Source organism: Neopelma chrysocephalum, unplaced genomic scaffold (assembly GCF_003984885.1).
Source record: "Neopelma chrysocephalum unplaced genomic scaffold, ASM398488v2 Primary Assembly neopelma1_62, whole genome shotgun sequence".
Taxonomy (NCBI): domain Eukaryota; kingdom Metazoa; phylum Chordata; class Aves; order Passeriformes; family Pipridae; genus Neopelma; species Neopelma chrysocephalum.
The window spans coordinates 9,170,237-9,189,217 of record NW_020897719.1 but is presented as its reverse complement, the minus strand read 5'-3'; the positions used below and the strand labels follow the sequence as shown (position 1 = coordinate 9,189,217).

Genomic DNA, 18,981 nt, shown 5'->3' with positions numbered 1-18,981 from the left:
TATTTACTACAAGTCATTACGGGCATGTGGTGGTGTCCTTCCAAACCAACCAACCACCTACTACTTTAGTAGGTGTATTTACAACCCTGTAAGCTGGAAGTTGTTTCTGATCTGACATTATTTCAAACTACAGCTAGTCTGGCAAAAGTCTCTACACACTCCTGTTAAGAGGAACAAACCTGACAGATTTGCCCCTGCACAATTTTATTGATTTGCAAAGTAAAGATGCACAGTAAAGTCTGAATGTGTTTACAGAATACATCCTTTAAGGCAACGATTACCACTCTTTCTTCTGACAAGCGCATGGCTAACATCGTGCTGAGCAATACCTCTTACAGGTAAGCCAATCACAGTAGCAATGGAAAATATTGCTAATAAGAGAACCTACGAAATACTAAGCATTCATTTTCACAGAAGGAATAAAGTGCATATTCAAGTTCCTTTCTTTTAGATGTGAGAGAAAAATTGACTTTTTTTGGTTAAAATCTGATGCAAATTTTCCCATTAAAATAAAATTTAGAGTTGTAACTGTCACACAAAAATTGACACTTCAAGGTTATGAACAAACTAAGTTTAATCTAAACCTAGTTTACAGTTGCATCAGATGAAGAACAATTTCAGTCTTTCCAGTCAACAAATGCAGCAGAAGCCATGTCTGTGTCCGCAGGTGATTCAATACGATAGAAGTGAATCCACAGAATCAAACAGTTGATGTAAACTTCTATACCCATGGTATATACAGTCTGGAAATTTGAAGGCCAGGTTTAGTCTGATTCTTCAGACATCTTCAACACATAGGTGGTTTCAAGCTGCCTGAAAGAAACACTGCTATTGACTTGGGTCACCATTCAGAGCTGGAGGGCATCTGGTGCATACCCAGAGCCCACTTCCAAGTTCTCCAAAAGGAAGTGAACTCAAGCACACCAAAATGGCTTTGGCAGCCAAACCAGTCTGGGGCAAGTGAGGATGAGAGAGGGATTTGCTCCCAAACTGCACAAACTACATTACTGTAGCTGCAGCTGGAGCCATCCCCTACAGAAACCACATCTATTGGGATGTTGGGTCTCATGCAATGCTTTTAACCCAGGGCTGAATGACCACTTCCCAATGAACTGCGTTGCAGTGTTCCCAATGGAGCCAGATGGCAGAATTGTTACCAGCATGTAGAGCATAAGAAGTAGTAACGGTGTAATCAAACTGACAATGATTTTAAAGTTTCATTCTACCCACAGTATGAATTTGAAGACAGTCATACAAAAAGAGGCTGCTCAGGAGAAACCAAAAGCAGAAAAGTTCAGCTTACTTGCAGAAGTTAAAAATTCCTTCATATAAAGGGGCACTAGGATGCACAAGATGTAATACACTTCAAAAATGCAAGCATTGTACAAGTCCATTTTACAAGCTATAATGTCTATTACATCAACATTCTGCAATACAAAGCTTGTATTTATATTTAAAAATAGAATATAAACAAGTAGTAATTCACATTAAGACAATTGCCATAGCAAAATTTCTCAGAGAAAGTGCTTTACCTACACAAAATACCCTAAAGACTAACAAGCAAGCTCTAAAGTTCTCCAATTTAAAAGGGGTAGGGATAGAAACAAAAAAAGTGCAAGTGACATCCAAAATCTTGATAGAAATCAAGCATTCCGAATATGTCATGTGCCTCAGCTGAGAGTCAGGTCAGCTTCATCTGCAGAGTCATTACGCCCTGAATATGATACAACACCATTTTGAAAAAGTAAGAGAATAGTTGATTTACTTAGACATGGCTTTATTGAAGCTATAACTTAATAAATTTGGTGCTCCACCTGTAAAGTTATCTCACAGACTAAGAATTACCACAACAAGAAAAAATATAAGTAATACAAATCTACTTTGTCATCCAACTGGCAGAATTGAACCTGAAGGATGCTATTCTTTCAAGATAAGGAATTAAGACTATCACAGGACTGAATAAACAGGGAAATACAGTAATGGAGTACTTCACAGTAAAATACCTCTTTATTAGGAATATATTTAAAAGTAACTTTTAATTTCAGGTAAGAAAAATAGCATTCTGACTTTTAGCCAGTGCTGATTCTGGTCATACACAACATTCTAAACAGCTAGAAAAGTTATATGCACCATTGTTGCCCATTAACAGTTCTCCATTCACTGCTGTTTAGCTTGTTCTCAAATAGGTTGGACGAAATTCTTTGAAGAAGGTTTGTATTTAGATCTTAGTTAAGATTGACAGACTGACTTGACAATGACTCAGCATTTGTTATTGGCTCACATACTACTTTTATAAGCTGATTTTAAAAGAACATCACAGGTCAGTAGCTTATATACAAAGACAATTGAGAGAGCAACTCTCCAGGAAGACTGTGGTAGAACAAATCCCATTCTTCTACTGTACAGTTTAGTACTGTAAAGTAGCAGCAGTTTCAAGAACGTCTATAACCCAGTATAAGAGAGCACTGAAGAACAGAATATTGGAGTATTGCTATTACAATTCAAACAGCAAACTACTTTGTGTGTACTTTTTTATACTCAGTACCAAGTCTAGACTCTTTCTCTTGCTATGCTGTAACTTGAGAGTTAAAGGTAGTTAATTAAATCATGCTGTAAACAAAGACATAAAACCTTTGTGTAAGCTTTACTGTTTAGGAGTGAGCATGAATACTTGCCTTCTCAAAAATAAAAAAGCTTTTTAATTTTCCATCATGAGCATATAAGTATGTAGCATATTGTAGAACAAATTTTTATCTAATTAAAAATGAAAGTTATGCATTTCATAGAAGTGCTATACAGCATTTATAATGGAGTCTGTGTTTTTAGATACCTGACATACATTTTCAATATGAGATACATCAGGGAAGGTATTCTCCAGACACATGTATTAATTTTTGGTCTTGTAATTTCTTCCATCCTCTGTAGCCAATATGAAGCTAAAAGATACCTGTTTTAAGTAGAATTCCATGTGTAGATGTTTCTTAAATGCAGATGGAAACAACTGATAATATTACAATCTCCAAATACACAAGTTTGTGGCTGTTTTAAGCAGAATTTAAAAAATATTTAGAAACACTAAAACCAGGCTATATCAGGAAGGAATCTGATACTCAAATAAATAGAAAATTTGCATTTTAATGTCACATTGAATTTTAGTACATTTCAATTCAAGAAAAAATAAACAGACATAGTAATGAGTACAGGATTATATATATTACAATATGCCTTGTTATAATACATTTGTAGCTTTATGATAAAAAAGCTCGAGGGCAGATGGAGTTTGAGCTCATTTAAGTAATTGTCAGAACAAAGCATTAAATGCATTTCTGGAGTAAGTACTTTTATTTAATTTCAAAGTCTTAAAACAGCATTAGACCTTGGCCTTTTCTTTAAAAAAAAAATTTAGCTACCATGGACCTAGCTAGGTAAGTCTTCTGACAGGTTTAAATGATACAGAAAACGCTTTTCCCAATTTTACATAAAATGAACAGACAGACGATTTCTACAACAGCACCTATGGCGAACTCCATGTTGACCTTGACCTAGAAATGCACATTACTGATCTCCACAAGGAACCCAGCAAATTTTGGAAGTTGTCCATTTCACATGAAAGCAAGAGAAAGGGTTATCATATGCAAAAATATTTTTCCAAACTGTTCTTAACGTGTAATTGAAAACTAAAGGCATGGTCTCTTCATTATAAAAAAATAAAGGTACAACAGAGACTCTAAAGGAAGATACTCAGCTATACTGAAGTTGCAACCCTCTGAAAGGAAGGAAAAAGGAAAAAAGTCAATTAGCTAAGCTTTGTGCTCTAACCAAACTACTTACAGTGATTTTCAATGGCAAAAGCCCATGCTGACTGGGTGATCTGACAGTTCCAAATACTTTTTGTAATAATTTTTATTTGTATACAAGGACACTAAAACGATCCAGTCATGCAACGTTCACTTTAAGCATTCTGCATCTCTTTTCCAATCTTATAGCTAAGGATCTTGTTCCAGTCAATCTTGGTGCGGGTAACTGGCAACTGTCGACGTAAGGCCTTGAAAGTAGTGTCGGACATAGTCTGATAATTCTCACTGATAGCAGTCTGTTAAACACAAAGTCATACAAAACAAAGACACATGAAGAACAGAACTAGGATGCTATATAAACATTAAATGATTGAGAAGCTTGCTACTTCTTAAACAGGCTTAATAAAACCATGCTAAATTAAAATAATATTTTATGAAGGAAAGCTGTTAGATATAGATTGAAACTACGTGAAGAAAATTAGTGAGACATGTAATAAACCTGCCCATAGCCAAGGTGTTTCAGCAAACCAGTGTGGTTAATCAGCAGCATGAATACAGTGCTGATCAGAGTTAGCACGTACATCAGTAATTCCAGACACCAAAGTCTCCCAGCTGTTTTTACTAGGAAGGTGGTAAAGCCGGTCCACAACATTGTATGAACTTGAATATAATGCATACTATACCTATTTAAAAATTCTTTATTAAAGAGCATTTTTTTTTCAAGCTGACAGAACATAGTGTCTAAATTTACCTTATGTTCAAGACCTGAATGAACGAGTATCCACTTCTGCAGAGAGTATCCAGAACAGTTACACTTTTCTAACTTTGAAATGACTAATTGAAATAGGTAATGCCTATTAATATTTAGCAAAATTGTCCGAGTAGCCTCTGAACAGAATCTGTACAAAAATTCCACTTAAGGAATGCACTAATGCTTAAAGAGATCAGAATTGCTGATATTTGATCCTGCTAATAGCTTTTCTGCTCTCAAAAAATTACTTCTACTGTAATGGTAAGTAGGTGAGCACAATCCCTAAAAGGTATGGAAAGGCAAGACAGAGTTAACAGCAGCATGTTATCTATATATATGGAACTGCATTATCTTAATATCAAAAGCTTGCTAGTTACAGAATACTGGCTTTGGCTAAGTATATGGTAATGCTATAACTATGAGTAAGGATACAGCATTTGTTTCCAACATACCTGATATTCATTTTCTGCAGCCTCTACGATTTTTATAAATTCCTTCGCTGTCTGGGCTTCATTCTAGGAAAAAAGCATTTGAATTAGTCTGATATACAGCATAATTCTAGGACCAGTTAGATTATGTTTTTCCTATAGTTATGAATAATATCAGGTAGACTCGATGAGAACACTTGACCATATTCAGTGGCTAAACGAAAACTGAACAAAACATTAATCCAAAAGGCATATTCAGCCAAACTGCAACAAGCATAAAGATTACTATGGAGCTTATTAAAATATTTTGATTAAAAATTCTACGGTATGATAAAAAGACATACGGAACAGAACAGCATTTGGAAATATGACAATGCACACACAAGTCTCTAAAAACATGCCAAGTATTGGCATGCTACATTTCCAGTACAAATCTAAGAAGCACCAGCTAAACCAGAAGTTATAGCAGAAGACAACCATAAAACCAAAACAGATATGTTCACCTCTGAACATTCATTGCAGTTACAACTTCCTCATGAGGGGAAGAGGAGGGGCAACCAGTGACAGGACCCGATGGAATGGCCTGAAGTTGCATCAGGGGAGGTTTAGGTTGGATATCAGAAAAAGGTTCTTCACCCAGAGGGTGGTTGGGCACTGGAACAGGCTCCCCAGGGAAGTGGTCACAGCAGCAAGCCTGACAGAGTTCAAGAGATGTTTGGATGATACTCTCAGGCAGATGGTGTGACTCTTGGGGATGGTCCTGTGCAGGGCTAAGGCTGGACTCGATGATCCATGGGGGTCCCTTCCAACTCAACAGATTCTGTGATTCTGAATCTGGAGACTAAGCTGAGGAAAACACTAGACTTTATACACCTGGTCTTCTAGAAACATCCCCAAATACATCTTGTAAAAATCAGGGTGCAAACACTATGCCCAAATTTCATGAAGACTGAAAAGGATGAGGCTGGAAGCCAAGAAACTGTTTAAGGATGCAAATGTACATTTGTTTTAAAAATAAAACATTTTCCACCAGTCAATCTGGAGGCAAATTAGCTGAAGTGCTTGAAAGAAGTCTCAAGAAGGAAGTGATAGTTCATGAATTTCCAAACTTCCAACTTAGCATTGGAGACATTCCCAAAGGTGATTTTGCAGAAGCTGTTAAAAGGTAGGAGTATTCTTGTCCCATGTGATCCCTCATTCCTACAAAGGCAAAGACCGGGAGAAAACTGACAACTTCAACTATAACTGCTTCAAAGTTTCAGTGAAACTGCACTTAGCAGCTGTGAAAGTGGTCCTGGACATTGCAAGAGAGATGAAGGAAGCAGCAAAGACCAAGAAAAACAAAGGAAAGGGTTTTGACTTTTCAGTGAACAGGGGCAATGCTTTCAAAGGCTCTGCTAATGAAAGGAAAAAATCAGAGATATGAGGTCTTATTTGTCTCAGAGAAAAATAAGGGATAAGAAAATAACCTTCGGCAAAATTATTCACACCTCATTTATTTCAGTTGTGCCTGTTGATGGTGTAAAATGGCTTCTCTGCAATAACAAAAAAGAGAAGCCATTGAGACTCCTACCTACCTGGTAGGTCAATCTACCTACCATTTCTTCTGTGTGAAATAGGAACTTGTACAGCCTCTGCCCTCTATAAAGCTCAAAGCCAAGGTTAAAAATTCGTAACCAGCAGCATACTTGCTTTTGTTCTAGCAAAGTTATGTAAAAGATGTTTTCCTGCTCATCGGTCTTCTGCTGCTTTACTGAATTGCAAAACAGAATTAAATTTCTTCCCAACAGAAAGTGAAGCAAAAGCTATTGAAAGGAGAACTGCATCTACATAATCTTCCCTGAAATAACTCTTATATGAATGAAAGACTAAATAGATCCCTTTGCTCAGGGAGTCAAAAGTAATTTTATATCTACTGCTCCAGAAGTGTTATCAGTTGGCACCACACTCCCCCATTCTTTATGGTGCTATTGCAACTGAAAAGCCAACAAGCCTCGCTTTGTATTAATAAACAATGTTCTTTATTGATGAATTGAGCTTTTGAGCCAAATCGGTTACTGCTAGTCGTTATCATTAAAATACTTCTACTGTTCACTTTTACAATTTCTCTTTGCCAGTTTAACCTCACTGGCTTAAGTTTTATTAAAAAACACTCCAACAGAAAATCTTACTGCTTATAAACACAATTATAAACACATTATTTCAAAAGCAGTAATTGTTCATGCTGCAACATTATCAGCCCTTAAAAGATTCATCTGGTACTATTTCCAAGCAACTTTTATTTCTACTGTTTGCTCCTCATTACTATAATGATCCATTTCAAAAGAAGTTGAAAAAGATGATGCTTTAAATATAAAGTGTGTTATACTTCTCAAGCTAAAGCATCTGTGAAAGGGCTTTTTGTACAGAAAAGCAAGAGGCTGACAGCACCAGCTACAGACAGGGAGAAAATGAAGAGAATACCTACCACTACTTCTGAACTGGTAGCATTTGTTTACTATTTTTAGCATACTGGTCTTCTCCTAGCAAGCAAAGGAGGCAATCTCCTACTAAAGTCAGTTATTATAACTCAAACCTCCCTCATATTCCAAAATTAATTCTATAGGTCACTCGGCAGACAAAAGTTTAAATACAACAAAAGTGCAGAAAGACTGACAGCAAGCTAGTTAAAGCTTTAATATCAAAGTTATTTTAACTTATACAAGCCACATGCAAGCATACATTAATTTTATCTTTTTTTACTTTTTTTAAACACTAACTACATATTAGGTAAAAGTAGTAAATATCACATGCAAAATATTTGTAAATTAAAACATTAATTCCCATGCATGCAGAAGAACAAACTTGCCTCCAAACTTCTGAGCTTTTTTTAAGCTTGCTTTTATTTTTAAATTAAGAAGTCACTTCAATATACCCATTAGGGTCCTTAAAGTTCACTTACAGACACTGTTAGAGAATCTTGTATGTCTTTATGGCTCACCAGCTGAACATTACCATCTTCATAATAGTGAACCTACAGACAATTAAACAAAAAAACTCGCATTTAATGTTACAGATCAACAACATAACAGGAAAATCAAAGTATTGTGTTATTTATCATAGTAACAAACCTATAAAAATCAACCAAAATGGCATATAAAATGTTACAGAACAAAAGCAAATAGGAAAACCAAAATATTGTAGAATTTACTATTTTTGAGGGGGATTACTAAAGAGGATACTCTGGAAACATTTTTGTGTTGATGTGCCTTATGCAGTATTTCATACAAAGAAGTTTAGGTTTTGATTAACATAATGAAGACGACAACATACAATTTACATGACCTTACTAGAAACGCCTGAAATGAATAGAGCTGACTACTGTAAATGGTGAAGATATATTTAAAATTAGAATAGTTTTGGCAAGGTTTCAGGACACTATGAAGTTGTTCTGCTTCCCCCAAACTGTTTCCTAGGGACAGTGCAACATTAGGCTTCCCTTTCTGGATCTGCCTGGGTTTGATATTTTCCTCTATTAGATATGGCTCATAACAAAAGCTGGTATTTATCTAGACAAGGGAGTTCTTTGGAACAAAGTCTGCTGAGGTTAGATTGCAAAGCAGGATAATATCTATTTACTCTTGAAACGTTGTATCTACAGAACAGCTTCCTTGATTTTTTTGCAGGAGGAGACTAGTAAAACTCTACCCCAAGCTAACTTTAGTACTTTTAAATTCAGTTGGGAAGGATTTGAAAACAATTAGTTCCTAATGCAACTGTTAGAAAACTTAAAAACTAGGAAGCATATATAAAATTACATGTAATCATTCACAATAATTGATATAGAAGAGTTATGCAGGTCGCTGACATTTAAACAAGTATCTTTAAAGATTTTCTTACAATTTTGATAAAGTCAAGGTAGTTAATATAGCTGACAATATGAGAAAATGAAACATTTGTGTCTCACCCTATTAGACAAGATAACATTTTAATTTTGAGATTAATGCACAATAGTGTAATTTCATATGCATTGTGATCATATGTGCAAAAGACTCTCATCTTTATAAATAACAATAGAAAAAACATGACACATAATAAGAGAGCTATAATACCATTGCAAAAGAAAGGTTTCCTATATGAGAAAAAACTATTTCCTACGATTCATCTTACGTGATTATTTTGCTTATTGTCAAATACTTGTTTTGCAACAAAAGGCATCAACCTAACCACAAAATAAGTTTCTTTTCAAATCAAACATTGCTGGGTGAAACTTCTGCCAACCTTTTTCAATCCAATTCCGAAAAGATGAGAAGTGCCTAATCAGTGCAAAATTTTAAGGAATCCCAATGAAATGGCAAAACCCAAAGAAATATAAATCTCCCCTCTTGTCCATGACAATCCACTGCAGGGGCCCAAACCTCCTCTGTGCTCTCAGGCCAACCCCAGCACAAACATCTTATCTGTCACTGAATCATATTCTTGGCAAACAGGCCTAAAATCTTAACAGGGATGAAGAGTCAAATCTTATTCTGGGATGTGTTATATCTTAAACTAAATATGAGACATAAGTGTTCTGTACTATACCTCCGCACTGACATCTTTCTAGAATGCTAGGTCTGGGTTCAGAAGACTACAAGAAGGAGGATGTTTATGAACAGAACCTCTGGGGAGGGTTAAGTTAGGAGGGATGTGAATAACTAATTATCTAAGAGATAAAATTAGTAACCAGTACACTTAGTTTTCCATGCACAGTTTGAACATGTTAAGCACTAGAAGGACTTAGTTTTAGTAAAAAGTTCTGCTGTTACCTTTCCCCTTACATACAGAACAAAAAGAAAATTAAACAATGGAAGAGACTCACAGTTGACAATCTCCTGTATTAGAATAAAGAGAAATTAAAAAAAAGAAGAAATTGTGCAAGTGATCTTAGAAATGCTGAAGACACCTGTGATGCTGCAATTTCCCCCAACTTATTCATAAAAGGCCTTATCAGAAATAGGGCAATGGCATATTGCTGTCAAAGATTTTGCAAACAACACTGAAATTACACAAATTTCACTCATGTTTTAGGGAGTTGATATTCTAGATTATTTTGCTCCTTAAAAAAAAATTAAAAGCACCTTTTTTATTTGTTTGTTTTGAGAGATGAAAGGGGATCACTCCCACATACACTGAAGAAATTGTACACAATTTGCAAAAATTTGAAAGTGAATTCAAAATTCCTTGGTGAAACAACTATTTCCTATACAAGCAATAAAAGTAGAACTTCTCATCACTCTCCAGAACACAGACTTTAATGAATGTAAATAATTACTTGATTTATTATGTGAAATAGTAAGAAAAGACAAAATCAGCTGGTGCCCAAATTGAAAAGCTGATTAGAAGTTAAGTTCCTTGGTTGAACTATTTTCTAGGCTACTGGGCTAATCTTTTATAGAATTAGGTAGACACCTGCCTCCTTGTTCTGGAAAACCTCTGAAGACATTTACTCAAAAGTGTGTGCTGTGCAGAAAATGTCTGTTTTGCTGCAAGCTGAATTTAAGTGACAAAGTCTTGAGAAGCCTAGAAGTTACTTAAGGTGCTGCTTACTATGACCGTTGTGATCCGACAACACAATCACAGGTGTCCAGATTTTGACTGTCATTACAAATGTTATGGAATGTGCCCCAGAATGGGAAATCAGATTCAGGTTCCCTTGCTTGGGTGGATCTGAACACAGCTACCACATCCTAAAATATCATCCTAGCCTCAGGCTATGGCTAGAAAAACATCCCTTTGCATCTTCCTTCTGAAATCATCACTGAGCAGTAAGGATGAGCAAAACTCATGGGGGCACAAAAAGAGCAGAAGAAGGGAACTTGATCTGTATCTTATAAAAAACATAATAAAGTACTATGCTGATAGTCAAACTGCACTAAGATTCTAGTCCTTGATCCCAGAACTGTTTTAATAAACTCTTGCAAAGTATGCATACACATTCCAGAGAACTAATCCAGGAAGTCGTCTCCCTGCCTACCACATGACAGTCAGACTTCCTTTGGTGTCAAGACTTCTGCCTGCTTCAAATTCCTCCTTTCTGAATGCCCTAAAGCCAACAGGAAGGGCAAATTCTGAATGAAGAAGACTCAGATTAAAAAATTTCTGATAGTGCAATTGCTGAAACCACAGGTTCCGAACAATAGGATAACATGAAAAAAACCCTATTATTAGTTAAAATGAAAAAAAAAAAGTTCTACTTCAGAGAGGGCCTATCCTCAGGAAAGACTTGTCCCACCATGAATTCAAGAAATAGGAAACCAAAGAGGTATATGCCTAGCTGAGGTGAATACACCTTCTGAAGTCTTCTGAATCATTACATTAAACACATATTTTGTGTTTGTAAGGATTAGGTAAATATGCAATTAAGTCACTCACATGTAACTGAATTGCTGCTTTGCTTATGGGGAACCCAAATTCTCTTAACATATTTAATACACTGGCCTGAGTCTCCCTCGGTAATAACTGGAGACTTTACTGACCAGGACACAGTTTGAGATAAGCATACCTGAATTTTCAAGATGCCAGCCACTTGAGTGGTTGAAGGGGTGATTGTAAACTTCCATTCTGACCTCCAACGGCCATTCCTTTAAAAAACAATAAAACAGAAATTGGATGTCACCCCACTGGTTAAGAAAAAAAATCCCAACATACACTTAAGAGTCAAAGGAAACCAGAGAATTAAATCTGCAGTGCAACTACAGATGCACAAAATCTTCCCCTAAAGACTTAGCCTCTATCAGCGAAGAACAGAACAGTTTTTCAAAATATTTAACCTCAGTTTTCAGTGCAGACCAAAGAGATTTATTAGTAAGGATATTTTAAGAATAGGACTTAACTTCTGAAAATACCTAAAGCCTCCAGTGTTCTTTCCGTCTTTCAGCATTAATTAGGCATCTACAGTCAATATTTTGTTTCCAGGACCTGGATGACTTGCTGGATCAATCAAAGTCATGCTTCACCTCAGGCTATCAAAAACTTGAATGGAAGGAACATTCAAGTAGCAAGACTTTCTGCTATGCTGAGCTGTAACTAGGCCTTTCAGCTCTTCTAGCATTTCCCTTCCAGGACAACTATTTCCTTCCAGTTCTCTTCCACAAATTCAGTATCCTTGTCAAAATGCTTAAAGGGAGTTTCAAACATCTGGAAAACAGTATGAGGAGAGTGCAGTTTCACCTGATTTCTTTCCTGTAGACTAGACATTTTCTTATTCAGTTATGAGGTTAGTGGATTAGGTTAGTACATTGAAGCTGTATTAAGAATGCACTACAGCTCTCCTTGATTCCTCTTGTGTTTGCACTTAAAGAAGGAAAGAAAGTTGATAGGAGTTCCAGTCCTGCTAATGTTAGGTGTAAGTTCCAGTGCATTCAACAATGGGAGAGAAAGAGATAAAATACTAAAATTAACAGCTACTAATGAATCTATATAATGACACATCTTAGATACAAACAACAATAACTTAACTATAAAGCATTTGGTTATTATTTCAGACAAATTCCAAATTATCACTGAAAATTCAAACTAAGACAATTCAGAAGTTTGTTAGCATCACTGAAAAAACACTGAAAGGTTGCCCAACTCAGTGACACTACTGGTAGCCTTATAGACTAACCCATTGGTTATGAGAAAGCTTACATGCTGAACTACACTTCAGGTATAGTTTTTAGATGCCTGGGATTCAATAGCTAGCTAACAGATTTGTTTGCTTCTTAGCCACTTTGTGGTCCCTTGAAGTTAAGAAGACCACAGTGTTTCCAGTCTGGGATATCTTTTTTGCCCTTAAAGGAGTTAAAGATGCTCTGAGGTAAAAAAAATGTTATTACTTTATTTGGCTCTGCTGACTTCAGATGTTTTGCAAGAGATTAACTATCCTTCCTTTTCTTCCACATTCTTTAATAAGGCATCTATCCTACTACATTAATAGTATTTCAGATAATCATAGAGTATTTTTCTTTGGTATGTATTGGTTTTCTATCATCCACAAACTTGCTCTCATGGTAGGTTGACAGTCTTCCAAATGCCTAAGAAGTTAGGACACCTTGAGGATAAATACTGCCTGTAGCTTGGGCTGGATATCCAGACATACCGCTGGATCATTGAGGAGCCTGGTTAACTTTGAATCCATTTCTCCATTCCCCTATCCCCCCAAATCAATATGCATTATTACAACTTGCTAAGAAAGAGAATTAGAGTCTGACTATCCCCCTGAAAAACTCTTAGAAACATGGTAAATATTTACCCATAACTTTAATAAAGAAAACTTCCAAGAAACATTTTCTCTATACAACGTTGCTACACATCTATCTCTCTTCTTTAAAGACTATAATATTAAAGTAACTATTTGGAATATCAAAATTCATTCACACTTCCAAACGAAAAAGAAAATCAGTATTATTATTTCAAGTTACTTTTAGTATTGATGTAAAACATGCAGACTTAACTAGTCAAGTTTAAATCAATAGGAAAAATAACTTATTAGCTGTACCAATTCAATAAAAATCGCTGTACTGGGCAAATAATTTAACTGATATATACGCATGGTGAAATTACTATGTATATGTAATATCCACCTTCAGCATTAGAAAACAAAGATTTCTGCACTTCCAGTCATTACCCACGGGATTACTAAATATAAATTTCAAGCAGATGCAAAATAGCAAATAAAATAATAAATACATTTCTTCAGACAGCTGCATATATTAGTTATCTTTAGGGTATAACCTCCTTAACCCATTCCTGATACTGTGATATTTAAACTCTGGCCAGTTTCCTGTAAGGTGCTATCCAAAGTTCACTCCAGACTGTGGAAAACATCTATCAACCAAGTCCAGAAAAAATAGAAATGTGCAGTTTGTAAGAGTTCATTTCATCCAAAATTATCTTGACCTACCTCTCACAAAAATTAATCACTCAAATCCTACTGTAAATAATATCTGGTCACTTCTCTAAGACATTCAAAACAGGAGAAGCTGGTTTTATTCTGTCAATCACAAAGGAAGCAACACACACAAAAGCAACTGCATTAGGGAATACAGCCATGGTATTGGTGCCAGTGTGATATGGAATTTTATAAATTCCGCTAAGGAGATGCAGGCATGCAGTCTCACATTCTACTTACCACGAAGGAAGACATTTCTACAGTTTTGGTAGAAAAATGTGGAGTGGGGTGGAGGGAGAAAAAAGTCACATATAAGATGTGTACTCATCTTTTTCTCTGAACTAAGGATTATCAGTGATATGGCACTTAATCAGTTTGCTGTATTTTATTCTGTGTGTATCATACAGAAACTTACCAAAAATTTTTTGCTTGGAACTGATGGCTCTCTATGCATGCAATAATGGTTTGCTGTCCATCAATTGTTTTACCATACACCTGAATTAAGAAAAAACAAGAAGAGTAAAAAAAGTAAAAAAAAGAACAGAGTCCAGGTTTCAGTATATCTTGCTCAAACTGCTTAGAGCTATCTGGTTCTACTACTGTTAAACTGTAAAATTTCATTTTATAACCATTACGGTTCTTACATAATATTTCATACACGAAACATTAAAAGTGTTTATTACAAAGCAGAAAAATCTAAGATTAGAAAACCTGAAGGTCAAACATCTTAACTGAATTTTATGTGAACTCATTTGTCTGCAACTATAGGAATTTTAAGCCTATAGCAGTGACTACAGAGGCTATATATATATATATTACCAGCTGGTTTCAAACACCAGTTCTTCTACACTTAAATGATGATTTAAGCCTGTACAGAATAGCAAAAAAGTTAACTAAATGGGCAGGTTTGGTCCTCTGTTCTGCTTTATCCCCCAAAATCAAATACTACTAAATATTAACTCAATGAACATCCAATCTGGTTTCCTTTACGGGAGCTGGAACTCATCTGACTGCCTGGGAATCCAATCCAACTTGTCAATTCAGCAACTGATTTATTTTTTTTCCCTAGTTAATTTTTCTGTCACATCAACATAAAGCACAGGACAGCTACCAGTAGATCAGTTTGCTGAGGTTTAAATAGTCATAGGGCTTGTAACAGCAAATGAATGCCATTTTAGTCCAGACTGAGAGGTTTTACTTTAAGAAGCCGTAAGAACCTCCAATTCTGCTGGTAAGAATACAGCACTTTGACATATAGGAGATATGATGGAGAGAAAACAGTTTGCTCTACTAAGACAGTTTTCAGTAAACTAAGTTAAGGCAGACATTTGTATCATGGATTTCCTCTCCCTCCCGCCAGCCCCTTCCTCCCACACTCCCCCACCCCAAGCAACCAGCCAGGTAGCCAGTGGGATCAACCTGCAGTAGTCCTCAGAAGCTCTTAATGCTTTACGAAATTTAAATAAAAATGCTTCAAAACTGAAAGGTAAGTCTTCACTATGACCTACAGTAACCACCTACTAATAATCCAATAGCTGAAATATTAAACTTCTGAAGCCTTCCCTTATTTCCCTGTATGAATTCCTGACAGGACTAAGTTCTTTACAGTCAAAATTGCTATCTTCCTGGTTTACAAATACCTACTTTTTTAAAATTTATTTCTATCTATAGTGGTACAGTGGTTATGTAATTTAGCACTTACTGTGCAAACACCATTTGGATAGTGTTCCTTCACATATGCTTTCATTGCTGTTTCAACTGAATTTCTCCACGATTCTATGGCATTTTCAACTTCGTGGGGTCTAGGATCGGTAGCCTCCTTTCTTAAGTGATCAAATTTAAAAGAAATCTTGTTCTTGGGATCCAAAAATTTTCCATTTCCCAAATCACCATGTTCTGTTATCAAAACCTGGGTTATTAAAATTTTAGTTAAAATTTTACATTTACATTTATATAGATATATATATCTATATTATATAAAATTTATTAAATTATACACATTTTAATTAAATTATTAACATTTGCTATTTAATAAAGAGGGAAAGAAATGCCATGTCCAATCTGATTATATCTGACATTTAACTGAAGCCTACTCACATCCAGACTCACACTTTGTATGCATACAAAACATGCATATAGCAAGAGAGAAGGCTAATGTGATACATTGCCTCAGAAAACAAATTTGAATCTTACCCTCTTACTGCAACAAACAATGCAAGATATAAATTCATGTCTTCTAGTACTGAAGATGAAGCAAATTATTTTTACAGCTCCAAAACACATCTGACTGAATTCAGCCAACATTGCAGACTGAAATTTCAACCTTTTTAGTTGCCCCTATGTGATTAACTTATGGAACTGGTACTACTGGAGGGGCACAATCTCTATGCTTTGGTGGGGAAGATGCATTTCTTCTAATTTTCTTGCCAAGAAATGTTCCAATACCAGAACATCGTTAAGAGTTTAAGGAAGATTGCAAGTATTTAGTTGTATTCATACCTGTTCATCATAACCGTCAATTTTTACTGGAGTAAACTGGTCCAAGTTGTACTGTGCAAATGCACTACAAGAGAAAAAAACAACAAAAGGCTGCATCAAGCACAGTCTTTTTCTTTAGTAGCTGTAAGATATTTAAGTAATAGCTAATAATCTGAGCAATGATGCATAAAAAAATATCAATTCTTTATTATCTAGCAGGCCCAGATTCTTGGAATCATCTTGGTTCACTCAGTGCTCATATTACAGATTCTAAACACCATTTCACAAAGATATACGTTCAAAACTAACCTGATGTAGACAAACACATAAGCTTTAAAGTAACCCATAGAAACTGGAGGATGAGATAAAGTTTAAATTCAACAGGGATCCAACTTACTAAGCCAGACATCTCTGTTCTTACAGATGAAATGAATTTTGGCATAAAATACAGTAGGCATAATGTTTTGACATAAAAGTAGGGTCTAAGATGTTGAGTAACTTCTACTAAGAAACAGAAACAAAATCCAAAAAGGTGGGGACTAATTCCAAAATCCAGGTCATCCATTTCCAAAACAGCTGCTCTAATCATTAGGATACAACACAGATCTCTCCTCTGCCAAAAATTTAATCTTGATCAAAGATGCCCAACACACACAATAGAGTTTTACTTGCCAAGCACACATCTTTTAAACAAACCACTTACTGATTATGATAGTCTAACTGAAAAAACATCTTGCTTTTATGCAACTGAGTATGTGGCATCTGGTACTTACTGCGCTGCTCCTTCCCTGAGAAGATTATCATTATTAAGCAGCAACCGAACATCTGAAAGGAGATATTTACAACATAAAAGTACAGTTAACTCAGAAACTTGTTTCAGTCACATAACAAATGTCAACAGACTGTACAAAGCAAAAAACCTAAACCACCCCATACCCACTGAGTTTCTAGGTAGGCAGTTTATTGCTTCATATTTCATAATTTTGACTGAACAAAATGAAAAGAATGGTATAGAAATGGATCTCTTCCAACACAGTCTGGTAAGCAGATATAAGCCATATTCGACAGGCTGTGTGATAGCTCTAGGAATCTGTCAAACTAGTTTTTAGAGAAGTTCTGAATGAGAACAGCACAGAATTCTAACAAGTTCACTTTAAAGATGTATAATACCGAATCCCTCACACTATATTGTTGTTACTGTATTCTGATGACACTTATATGGTATGTGTTGCACTTACTGTTTTTTAAGCCTTACCAATTTTGGTCTTGTTCCATAATGACACTCTACTAGTCAGAGGACAATATATGACAACAGCATTTCTTCTACCATCATACAAGAAACATATGAATATAGAATAAAGTAAATACTCTCCTCAGAATAACTTCATATTTACTATGGAGCAAGTTTGTTATTTATGTACTTGACTTACTTCCTTATTATTTACTAGGCACTGTTTTAATAATAACTTAATGCACTGCTCATAAGCTAACCAATCATTAGTCTCGCCATACCATATTAAACTCTTCTAAATATTGCCAAGGTATCATTGAAGTGAAAAAAACCCCACCCTGGACTGTATTTGAAGTATTTTTTCTTTAAAAAACACACAAACAAAAAAACCCTCCTCAAATGAACCAAAAAAAAAAAACACCTCACCTAAACCAAAACACTCCACAACTACCTCCACCCCCCTAAACCAAACAAAATCACAATTTACAGAATTGGAACTGAAAGTTTTCTTTCTCTTTTTAAGTATGCAGTCTGAATCTCATTGAACACTGGTTGCACATTTATGATCAAATGTTTGCTATGTATTTTCAAACGTATTATTTTTGAGCAGGTAGTTGCACCTATGAACTAGCTTAATAACAAAATTTATAGCAGTACTACTGTAAGAAATTTTAATAACCTTCAGGGAGCTGAGTTAAGCTGCTCACCAACTGCTCACTTCACAAATGCAGTACTAGTTAAGTTTAAATAATAATCAGCTGGTCACAGTTCAACTCAAAAATGAGACTTGTAAAAGAATTGCATTCTTTAACAAGTTTAAGCTCTCTCCTGTCTGACATTGAACCACAGGTTTAGTATACTTAATTTACTTCTTTATTTAAATAGCTTCAGGGACATTTGTAAACCACAGCTATAAAACATATGCCTTTTTATACAATATGTATGCCCACATATCTTGATGCCAGACAAACACAACAATTCTTAAAGAAAAGTAACATCTTAGGTAAAGTTCCGGCAACAAGAGTTGAGATAAGGTAATTTTAAATTTCCTTTCAGTTTACCAATACACTCTAAAATGAAGTGTGCCCAGAAGTTAAGGGGTCAGAAATGTTTGGAGAAGATTAATATTCTTTCCACAAGTGGCATTAGGCAGTAGTCCTCTGTATATTCAAGGTTAAGTATTTGTAATGCTATTCCTTCTTAAAACAGAAAAAAAGACCATTTTAATTTCCGCTAGTTTAATTTCTGTTGAAAAATATAGTTGTTTATCAAAGACTAAAACTAGTACATGTGGTTTCTAAATGAAAACCCCAGCACCTGTTAATTCATGACTGATTAAAAACGAAGAGAAAGCTTGTTCTTACATCACAAAGAAAAGTAGTACTTTCCTCCTTTTGCATTTA

General features: G+C 35.4%; 1 protein-coding gene across 1 annotated transcript in view; it reads right to left on the bottom strand.

Annotated features, from left to right (window-relative positions):
• Positions 1 to 1,982: 1,982 nt before the first annotated feature.
• The window catches only part of CAPZA2 (capping actin protein of muscle Z-line subunit alpha 2), a 41,996-nt gene continuing 24,997 nt past the window's right edge, over positions 1,983 to 18,981 (bottom strand). The window contains exons 4-11 of the mRNA XM_027682189.1: positions 17,121 to 17,172; positions 16,369 to 16,432; positions 15,572 to 15,778; positions 14,285 to 14,364; positions 11,500 to 11,578; positions 7,918 to 7,989; positions 5,001 to 5,063; positions 1,983 to 4,093 (exon numbers count right to left, since the gene is read on the bottom strand). Of these exons, the coding sequence (XP_027537990.1) occupies positions 3,953 to 4,093; positions 5,001 to 5,063; positions 7,918 to 7,989; positions 11,500 to 11,578; positions 14,285 to 14,364; positions 15,572 to 15,778; positions 16,369 to 16,432; positions 17,121 to 17,172 (758 nt within the window). The 3' untranslated portion in view covers positions 1,983 to 3,952. The remainder of the gene's footprint in view (positions 4,094 to 5,000; positions 5,064 to 7,917; positions 7,990 to 11,499; positions 11,579 to 14,284; positions 14,365 to 15,571; positions 15,779 to 16,368; positions 16,433 to 17,120; positions 17,173 to 18,981) is intronic.